Source organism: Alosa sapidissima, chromosome 17, assembly GCF_018492685.1.
Source record: "Alosa sapidissima isolate fAloSap1 chromosome 17, fAloSap1.pri, whole genome shotgun sequence".
NCBI classification, from domain to species: Eukaryota; Metazoa; Chordata; class Actinopteri; order Clupeiformes; family Clupeidae; genus Alosa; species Alosa sapidissima.
The window spans coordinates 7,721,784-7,733,463 of record NC_055973.1 but is presented as its reverse complement, the minus strand read 5'-3'; the positions used below and the strand labels follow the sequence as shown (position 1 = coordinate 7,733,463).

The following is an 11,680-nucleotide window of genomic DNA, read 5'->3' as shown; positions in this document are numbered from 1 at the left end:
CTCCAAGTGGGACAAGAGAATAAACAGGGTGTGACTCCCCCCTGGTGGCTACAAACAGCGTTGCACATATTGGGTTGTCTAGGTCTGTTATAAATTCAAGTGTCCCTTTCTCTTGCATTTTCAGATACAAGGGGGGAAAAAAACAACATGATTTTGGTCAATACTATAGTAACAACTACAGCAATGTTGTCTTTTGCCTTACTTTGAAGCGGCAGTCAGGGATCATGTGTGATTTCAAGCCCATTACATTTCAAAGTCACATTCAGCAATCGTCTCCTCACAACCACTAGCTGCCCATTCGGTGAGTACACTGTAAAAAACCCCGGTCTTTGTAGGAAGCCCAGGCTCCAAAAACTGGAAACAAGCAAAGTGGGGGCAGCCTATCCCAAAAACAAAAAACAAACCCTGCATGGAGTTTCTCTGGGAATACTGAAAGTAGGGGTGAGCTACCTCTCTGGCGTTTCATTTGGTCCTTGGTTAAAATATAATGTATGTTGTTTTGGACAAATGTGTCTACTAATAAATTGAAATATAAACATAAACACAAACAAAAGTGACTTTCTGCGCAATGGCTGACTGCACCTTTAAGTACTAAAGCATATTTCCAGACATGACATTAGGATACTATAGTAGGCAATAATGGTCTGAGTATAGGAGTTCATTGGAGATCAAGGTTGCATTCTGCATGGCATCTGCTTACTCTGAAGGCTAGCCAGTTTTTTGTATATCTACTTTACAAATATTCAACTAGGTTCAACTCTTGACTGAAACTCAGGCTTCCAAACAGTAGTTTCATAATTAAGGTACGCGCTTGACATAATATATCCACATACATGTGTACCTCAAAATACATGATTATGTTGGTTTAATTTAGCAGCACCTACAGAATTGGAGGAAAAAGTGCAAATCCACAAATTGACGCTTCAGAAAATTTGCCCATGCCAGGACATGTATGCAGATCTAAGACTTGTCAATGACAAGTTGCCATAACATATTCTTTCCATCAATGGATGAAGATTAAACAAAATAAAACCCTGACTGAGGAACTACCCCCATAATACCTTTCACAAACAAAATAAATTATACAAGTTCTACAGGGAAAAAACACAGTCCCCTTAATGTGGAGCTTTGGTCAAACCTGTCTCAAACTTGATGTTGTTGTTCTTACCTGTTTTTGCAGATACAGCACCTTCAGCATTTAGCCACTGTAACAAACAAGCAAACAAACAATTCACAAGTAAAACATGGACATTTAAGAACTATGGTAAGCCATTAGCAATTGTAGTCTATATTAGCCTATACTATAGACCCCTTCAATGTTTGTAAACACCCAGAGCCTAGGTTGGGTGCGCGCGCCGCATGGGGTCAGAAGCACACTGGCTAATAGACTGGAATGTTGAGCTGTCAAGGTATGCACTGTAATTGTCACCCCAGGACCGTGAACCATACCTTAGTGTTAGCTTATGGCGATTGTCTGCCTGATTCTGAGCTGATAACAGAATGGGTTGACGGCGTTAGCAAGTGGCCAGAGATTCATTGGCCCGCAGTATAGGCCTATGGCTATCTGGTTGACAAGCCAAGTGTGTACATGTGAGGTAGTAGTAGGCCTAGGCTACAAGTAGGCATTTTTCTTGATGTTTCCTTGACTTTCAATGGCATGGAAAGCTTTCTGACCCTGATATGTGTGCACATTTCCTGTGACGTGGACCATGAAGGGTCAATTTGACACTACTGTATGCACCCAGGGCTACATGACAGGGCCAAAAGGCAAACTGACTGCATGTGAACATATGATACAAAATAAAAAAAAAAAACAATTACAATTTCAATACCGAAGATGACATTTCAATAATGTAAACCTAGAATCGACCAACTGCTTTAGATCATTTTGGTAAAGTTGGGGCTGCTCCAGCCAATGAAGGGATGAAATGTCATTAGCAAGCGGAATTCCAAGAGTAGCCTACCAATATATACTGATGATAAACAAACAAACAAACCATGCTTGTGATGTGAAAAAGATAAACAGAGGTTGCACATATAGTGTCTGATCCCTCAAACCACTAGAGGCCAGGTATGGGTCCTTCTGTAATCATGACAACAAGGAAACTGCTATACCAACAGTGAATTTATTCTCAAAATGAAATATATCTGCAACACAAACAGCATTTAAATGTTGACGTTGTATAAGTCCCTGCTCAATTGTTGCATTTTCCAAAATATACCTCTGAACAAAACATTTCATACAAATAATTATTCAATTGAAAAACAAGAAAGCTGAAAAAGTAATATGTGGATACCAACTTATTTATGGCACGTTCATCAGAAAAAAATTTCACTGTCAAAATGGTCTGACTGAATTAGTTTTTCCATCTCACAACCTTGTTGGTAACCAGAGTGGTGATTATATTTCACAATGATAGAAGCATCATATTTCACACTGACAAAGGATTTAAAGGCATTTCACAAATATAAAAATAGTATATACAAAAAGGTTATACAGTAGTGAAGAGAGTATTTATATGGCATAGTCTCACTTTGTTAAGTTTAAGCAGGTCAACCATAATCTGAAAGTGAAACCTCTGATTTTTAATGATGATGCCGACTCAACAACAAAACAAAACAACCACATACAGTATCTACAAAGATGCAATCAAACAGACAAGAAAACATATTACAAGTAAAACAAACTTCTTTTCCCCTCAAGACATATGTAACACAAAGTCAGACAGACAAAACTTCTGTCTCATGCCCCACCATCTCAATGTGTATGACTGCATATATGTGTAAAGGCATTAAAAGGCTATACCCTATGAAGACTTTAGTTAAAAATTGTTATGACTGACTGATTTGATATGACTGTTTAAACCCTTCATTAATGACTGCCTTGCCTTGGTATGAGCTGCTCAGTTCAAGTCAACCCACCACACCCCATTAATCTTCACCACCACCCTTTTTTTTACACGGGTCTATAACCTGAATTCTAACCAAAGCACAAACAAACAGGCCTTTCTGCACTGATCCAGTTGTGCTTTAGACTGGGGTAGGTGCTGTGGTGGTGTTGTAATAGCACAATAGTGGACGGACAAAAGTTAAACCTGAATATCCCAGTCCTGTTCCACTTTATCTAATGGATCTACACATGTCAGGCAGAGAGAGAAAGACAGAGGGCAGGGGGTGAGTGCTCTAAATGCTTAATGTTTAAATCACTGAACGCTGCATTGACGTCACCGGTGAATCTTCCCGCTCTGGTTGTCGTCTTGAGAAAATATTCAAGGGAGCAAAGATGCAGTTCTTCAGAAGCCAGAGCACTTTCAGGCCTACAGATCACCTAAGGACTGCTTTTCAGGAAAGCTTACTGAGAGACAGATATAACTGTAACACATATACATTTGTCTGAAAATCAACTTTTAGACACTTACAAACTGCAACAAGATTGTGTTAGCAAAAATAAAACAAGGTATCACTGCACAAATCACATGGTATTTCTGAGTTTTACACTGATGAAAGCTGGTATAAGTAAATGAAACAAGTGTCTAGGAAGAAGGTTTACATGACTGTGGATACTGGTAAAATTGTAGAAGAATTAGAAGATTGGACTTCATGGTTACTCAGTGGAAAGACAACCATCAGGCTTGGTTGAGATCAGAGCACCATTTACACTTCAGAGAATGAGAACAGCAGGTCTGTCTCAAGGCTGGCAAAACCAGGGTCACTGTCTGGACAAGACATTTATTCCCCAGAGTCAAGGAGTTGAGCAGTCAAAACTTCTAAACGTCCCGTAGGTCAAGCAAAGAGCAAATCTTGGACTACACACTCTGAAAGATCAACGTCTAAATTGTTTTCTTTTTTGAGTAAATTATTTGTAACACCGCGTTTAAAAGAAAAAAAGAAACATTTTCTGAAAATGGATCAACAGAAGGAGGGGAGAGAGTGTGAGAGAGGAGACCGAACCGACTGGAAGTGCAGTTTTACCCTCGTTGGCATTATGTGCAAGAGATGATATGGATTCAGGAAGATGCACTGCCTAGCACAGTCTCTCCTCTGGCTGCAATTGGCTGTGGTTGCCGCCGTCTGGCTGGCGGTTGGCTGGTGTGTATGGGGGCGGGGCTTCAGAGAAGCTGCTGGTGTCCGTGCTGTCTGGGACGGCGATGGGTGGGTCTCCGGCCAGCGCTAGCGACTGGGCATACTCGCTGTACGGAGGTGGCTTCAGGTCATTGGCTGGTGGGGGGGGGGTGGGAGAGATCGTACAGTTAGGGCAGGGGGACAGCAGGTTTAGCCCACAAATATGTCAACTCACACACAAACAGGAAATACCATGATGCAACAACAAATACTGTACTGGCCTAGTCAGTGTCAAAAAAGAAATAACCACATGCAGCAAGTCCCCCCTTAAAGCCACAATGGGTTTTCCTTAACTTAACTACATTTTTGCATTTGCATGAGGCATTTCCTAAGTGCTTGTACATTCCTCCAATAAATATTCACAAAGTGTCAAAAAACCACTGGTGTTATTGTTCTTGTGAGCACCTAACAAATATCTACACAATGCCTCTGGCATTCCCTCTACGGCTCCATTGTTTTCTCAATAAATGCCGTGACATTCTGGTGAGTAATAATCTGACAATGCACACTTTTGACACGGGCTGTATGGTGTTCGCGATCCAAATCGGATACAGTCATGTCAACAGCTCGACGTCCAGGAACTGTTCTGAGTTAATGGTTTTCCTAGGCACCATTAGACATCATCCTCGAGCCTTCAAGTCCCTCCTACCTTCCTAGCACTATCCAGTGTAGCATTAAACAAATTCCAGAAAAAGGCCGCTGTGCACATCCTCTTGGCCAATCTTTTCAATTGTCCTGAAGCTATGAAATATTGCATAACATCCTGTCTGACCATGACAGCCCGTGAGGCAGGCATGGCCACACAGGTGGCACTGTAATGAGCACAGAGGAAGAGGTATTTGGGCCAAATCAGTCATCACACAGATGCATCTATTTTCCCTGCGTGCCATTTCACAACAAAACCACATCCTGTTCACTTGCAATGCCTGAAGAGCTACCTCCAGCTGTCCAAAACTACTTGGTGATGCAAATAACAAAACGGCTGCATTTTTCTCAATCCCCTGAGATACATAAATAGAGGGCCACAGAAATGGGATGGCAACATTGCAGTCTTGAGCTGCTGCAACCAATCCTTGTTTTTGTCAAGAATACATCAGCAAGCTGAAAGTTCTCACAATTATCACCAAAACAAATACTAAGGGACTATCCTGGGTTTGTTCAACCAACAAGTAAACCGTCCCGGGTTCTCCGATCTACCAGTAAAAACATCTTCCTGATTTTCAGGAACTAACTAATCTAATCGACACTAAAATTTCTATCTACCAATACCTGTCATTCTAGGTGATGAACATTACACTGGAAGGAAGTGGGGGTGTGCTACACCTGCCATGGCTAAAAGTTGAGGTTTACCTCAGCTCAATGCATGTGCTCTCAGGAACTGCACACATGAGGCCTCCAAAGGGCAAATAGGCCTAGTGTTTAAGAACACGGTACATGAGTCATGGGGTGGAAGCAGTTGGGTGTTATTTAAGTATTTCCATAAAACAGTCAATGCATATTTAACAGTCTTTAACCGTGGGCTGGAAATATGGACAGAAAGAAAGTGCCAAAAAAATGGACGTGTGACGAGCATGACTTTAAGTAAAGCATTTCATAACCCACCCACCAGCAGGATGCTAGAGCCTGAACCAGAGCTCACTGGTTTTATTTTTGTGACGGGAACAGAGAGGGTGTCGTTATGGAGGCAGTTTAGAGCTCTCCGTCCTGGTTAAGTGACCATTTGTTTGGTGGTGGTGTCACAGTTGTTAAGAGAAGGCTAGAAAATACAGTCTCTTGGCAAGCCTGTGGTGGATGGAGAGCCAAAACCCCACAAAGTAGGACTGGACTGGGAGGTCTCTGTCTGTAGATGACTCAGCTCAAGCAAGCACAGCAGAATAAGCGCTTTTGACTTTGCAGCAAAGACTGGACCGTATGCTCAAACTGCTCGATGGTCATCGATAATTCAGTTGTCCTTATGCATTATACATAACAACATGATTAGACTAACTATACATACTTTGACTTTTTTGAGGACGAATTAGAAGATACGTTGAATACTGAATAGTGAATATACTAGCGGACAAAAAAAAGAAAAGAAACTTCCTTGGGCGATAGCTTTATAGCAACCCAACTGACTATCCCTCATTGTGTGTATGTTGACACTGGTTTTCTATCACCAGTAAGTTAGTCATAACTTTAGCAGTACAGTGGTACAGTGACTCCTTGGCTATAAGCAAAAGTAAACCTTGTCCACACCCAAATAAGCCTGTACATTAGAATGTGACTAGCTGTTAAATACTGTCAAACCTCCCTTCTGATCCCAGAAGATGGATGACTGTAGTATGACAAAGCCACTCACAATCTGTGCAGATGCTTGCTTTTGGTTTATTAGTGTGTGATAACCAATGTTTAGTAATGCACTGGTTTCTGTAAGCAGTTTCTGTAAACAAGCATAACAAAAATGTATAAGGCCAGATGCACAAAACATGTGGTTTGTTAGAGTTCAACACTACTGTGCATTCTTCTGAGAAAGTACATTAGATTATTTGCGCTGAATAGTTGAAGAATACTCTTCTTCATGTTTGAGTCTGCCTTGGCATTCTTGAAACATGTTATCAGTTCTTTTACATCCTCTGGACATTAAAACTGAAAGTAAGTGTAGACTCAACTTGGCTTCGAGTCTGCATTCTACCATCATTCTTAGCATTGTTCACATCCTAAACTTCTGAGGAGAGGAAGCTGTCCCTTAATAAGCTATCCAGATACAACACAATCCAAGTCAACACTGTACTGTTCAAACGAGTGTTTACAAATCTGACAAGGATCATTCTGGGAATTCCAAATTAAGGCAGTGACAGTGCATGGGAAAAATGTTCACCACAGGATTGAATGCTAACTTTCTCATGTCTTGACTGTAGGTCTACATCAAACTTGTGAGCATGTCTGAGCAAGTATGCTTTTTCCTGAGTCTGATTAAATGTGAAAGCACCTCTTCAGAGAAACAAACACCAGGACACTGGATGTCTGGACATTATCACAATATTCAATGTAATATTCCTGCAATGTAATTTGTGTATAGTTAAATGTGTGTGTATCCTAGGGCTGTTCGCTCACTCACTCACTCACTCACTCACCTCACTCACCTCACTCACCTCACTCACCTCACTCACCTCACTCACCTCACTCACCTCACTCACTCACTCACTCGCTCGCTCGCTCACTCACTCACTCGCTCACTCACTCGCTCGCTCACTCACTCACTCGCTAACCATATTGCTAACTTATCTCAGCACATCTAAGCCTGGATGTGTCTAAGTGAGGAGTGTGTACGGGTGGACGGTCCGGCGTCAGGGTCTCTCACCTCCTGAGACGGCCTCATACGGCGGCGGCATGTCCAGCTGTGAGAGAGAGGAGTCGGGAGGCAGCGAGGCCGAGGGCTCGCCCACCGAGCCTTCGTCCTGCACGCCATACCAGCTGGGCCAGATCGATGTCTGTGGACACACGCAACAGCCCGAGTCAAAACACCCACCATCACGAAACACACACAGACACCAAAACACACACACACACACACACACACAACAAATGTGCACACATAAACTTGCCAACACACACACACACTGAGCAAACAGGCCAGTGCTGGCAGCAGCTATTAGTAAAATACACAGTGGCACAGCACAGTAGTTATGTAAAATGCCCACCGTCTGTCACTCACCATACAAGAGAAGCTTCTAGCAGTGTATCACAAAAAGCTCATTGCACATAGATAACCACTTTTTATTGGTGTGGGTGACTCGGTTGAATGAATGCTACGGATGCCAACCCATATGTTAACTGCCAGCGAGGGTGATGCTAGCTTTATTTTCATGAAAGAGGTTTGCACCGCCCTGGCTGTTGATTCTCCGATCTTTTTTAAAAAAAAAAAAACTAGATGGTTGCAGCTTTCCACCACAGTTTACCGAGAACTGATTTGTATGAGACACTTGAGGGCACCTCTGCAACAGCTCCCATTGAGCCTGACTGATGAGCCCTGAAGTGCACGCAGGAACACTGACGCCTGGGCCCAGATTGAAGCTCATTCCCTACAGGCACTTTTGTTTAACAACAAACAGCTTACATCATCCTCATCAATTTGAAGGGGAAAAAAAAGTCAAATGAAACACACACGCAGAGTTATAACCTCCTAAGGCACATTTTCCTTTATAACATAGTAAGAGGAAAGACGAGGTGGCCTACATGTGGGGCAGGAATGGATTTGACTGCCTAAAGAAAGTGCAGTACCCCCTTCTCTGCTTGAAATGCAGCTTGCCAGCAGTCCAATTGAGGGCATTTCCTGCTCTGAGACAGCTTTTGACAACACTAAAAATACTCTCTGACAGCAGGGGTACCTGCACAGGAGGGATAGGAGAAAGGGAGCATAATGAAATGCCATTGATATGGTCGGGTCATTGTGAACTTACTTAGACTATGAGCTATAAGGAGTGTAATGACTACAGTCCACTCAAGCAAAAAAAAATGTTAAGCACTCAATTCACGTAAACAGTGTGATTCTCTGGCGGCAATGGTTAATGTGGAAGCCATTATGCTCGAGCAGAAAGGACATCACGCTTGAGCGTGAGCAGAAGGCTGAAATCAATCTCTGAAATGGATATTTCATCCACAGACGATTGCTTCCAGGTGCCTAGAGCAGCACAGTGGGGGGACAAAGCAAGACTGACTCTGCTACGTCGCCTAATGAAGTTATCAAAAATCAAAACCACCAGCTTTTGGAAACCTACAAAGCATCATAGTTTAAACTTTCAAAAAAACAACAAAACAAAACCAACTTTGTATCACTGAATTACACAGTTGTGTGCTATGGAGCCTTACAGTAACCCATGGTAACATGTTATGGACAGTCCTCACTGAGTTCCCTGAAACCTCATTTCCTCCAACCCTCCACACCCCCCTTTTCACCACTAACAGACCCAGGTTATATTTAACGAGTGCTGCTGAGGACCAGTCCGCCAGACAGAGCAGCTCACATATAAGGCCTGACCCCAAACGTGCAGCACATTACAGAGACCTGACACAGGCCTCACCTATTTTAAGGGGTCGTGTGAATTCATGGCAGTAATGAGGGCTATAGGTTAACCACAACCATGTGACAGAATGGGCAGAGAAGAATGAAATGGCAAGAAGCCGCCACCATTTAAACAGACTGAATGCATGGGACTGTAGCAACAGCAATGGAGAGAATAAGTGCAAGAGCGTGTGTTACTTTAGAGTCTCTCAAATTACCACCCTGGATGAGTGACCTCATCAGAATTCAGAGCGGGCCCTGACTTGATATGTGGCCAACAGCACAAATATCTCTGCCATTGTTTAAAATATATATAGGAGTACTATCCAAATGCTCAATCACTCAAAGCAATAAACGACAACAAAAACACAAAGGGGTAAACAAGAAAAGTACAACTGTTGATTCATGGGTCAGTCTTCTTTCATTGGCAGACTTACATTTTGCCTCTCACACATCTGGTGGAGGTAAGCCCGGCCTCCCACAATCACAATCTGTGCATTGCGGGGGTTGCTCAGGTAGGCTGCCAGTTGCCTCTGCCTTGTACGATACCAGCAGATGTAGAAGAAGATCTTGATGATAATGAAAACTATAACAACTCTACAAAGAGGCAGAGAGATAGCAGAAATTTGAGTAAGGACACAGGTTATAGCAAACATTTTTTTGCAGCAATATACGTTTGTGCACTGTGCACTCATGTATTATAGATGGCAAGTAGGCTACATCGGGGTCCCTTGGTCAATGTTTGGGCTATGTGTGACTCACCAATGTAAAAACTTTATCATGATAAAAAACTTTATCACAATAAACAAACATTGACAGAACACATGACAGTGATACTTACATGTACCAGTAGAGCTCCATGATTGGAATGTGTTGGTTTAGACTCAGGTGCTCATCTTACAGTTTCTTAACTCAGCTGAAAACACAAAATCCGAATACCATATCACCGCCTCACTGAGTTAATTCATTCACTGTCATGTTAGCCTGCCAAAAACATAGCGAAGGCTGGCAATCAAGTCAACTATGTTATATATAAGGTTAGTCTATGACTAGCTAGAGATTATTAACGTTAGTTCATTTAGATTGTCTAGCAACTTAGTTGAGACACAACTAACAAACCCAAATAGCATCTAACATTTCATAACAAGGACTACTACACACGAAGTCTGTCAGTGCTGGCAGATACTTGATAGAACAATGCACACCAGCTATCGCTAAATTAGCTGGCGGATGACATGACACGACTTTACGTTAAAGCAGCAAGTTATCTACCATGGCATTGTCATACCATTATATCAGAGAAGATTAAAGAGGAGCTAGTATTCAAGGATCTTTGATTATATCAAGATAACTATCGGTAATTGGCAAACGATGACGTTAGGTAAGATTAGCTGAATATATATCATTGAGTCGTTTGTTTGGCGATCTCAAACTACGTTAGCAAGCCATCTTGCAACGTTGATTTACAATTAGTGTGGTCATTCCTGAAAAAGTTAATGTCAACCAGATAACATTAACGTTATTGTCATACTAACTGTTGATAGTTCAATTGGGTAAACGTTGATGTTGGAAAGTGTTTTGTCCAAAACATACGTTGGTGACAACTTCATCGGTGCCATCTCTTTCTCTTTCACAAATTCCCTTCATGAGCTGACAAGTAGTTAAATATCCGTTAACGAGCTGGTACAGATAGTTAACTTAATTTACTCGCTGTTGGCAAACTTATTCTCCAATTTGAACGTTAGCTAACGTTAGCTAGCCACCACCATGTTGTCAAACAAACAATAATTAGCCATGTTAGCTAACGTTAGATATGGCTAATTATAACCACATAGCTAGTCTATATTTCCACTAAAGACAGCCAACGTGAATGTTTAACACTAACTGTATCACACTCAATTACTTAGTTAAGGTAATTTAAATGTACCGAATATGAATATAGGCACACAAAGTCAACCACTTACCCTTCAGTTAAATGGTCCAAAAGAGGAAGAACCAACGGATCCATTAGCAGCTATTTGTCCATAGAAAATAATGCTAGCAAGCTAGCTAGTAGTTAGCCAGCTAAGTGTAGAAGCTATATGTTTCCTTTAAATTAGCCAGCGATGGCTATGGTTACAAGCACACTCTATCAAAACTGTTAATAATACTTGTCCTAAAGGTTTGCGCCATGTATAAAAATGGGGATCAATTTCGCAAGAAACAAATGACTACTGAAAGGGCGGGTCTTGACAGCAGATCTATAACATCTAGCAACCACTTTGCTCGCTATCAGGACATCTGAACAGTACACAAACTACAGTTAACCCAAGAGCCACTACTGCCGCTTAGTGGCGATGTTGTGCAATCACACGTCGTTACCAAGTACACATGGCAAATGTGGTAAAAAATATATGTGTAAAAATATGATTTTTTTTGCTCTCCAAGTGGATTCCATTCATGTCCAGAGTTAGAGTGATTTAGAGAAAAGGTGAATAGAACAACATTCAGATGCATTACACCTCAGTTGGCTATGAT

At 41.8% G+C, this 11,680-nt stretch overlaps 1 protein-coding gene across 1 annotated transcript; it reads right to left on the bottom strand.

The window, feature by feature from the left end:
* Positions 1-2,107: 2,107 nt before the first annotated feature.
* si:dkey-118j18.2 lies at positions 2,108-11,455 on the bottom strand. Its single transcript, XM_042067690.1, has 5 exons — positions 11,128-11,455; positions 10,005-10,079; positions 9,601-9,760; positions 7,463-7,592; positions 2,108-4,218 (listed from the first exon to the last, which is right to left on the bottom strand). Exons 2-5 carry the CDS (start codon positions 10,022-10,024, stop codon positions 4,025-4,027), a joined length of 504 nt encoding a protein of 167 aa, XP_041923624.1. The 5' UTR covers positions 10,025-10,079; positions 11,128-11,455; the 3' UTR covers positions 2,108-4,024.
* Between the last annotated feature and the right edge of the window lie 225 nt (positions 11,456-11,680).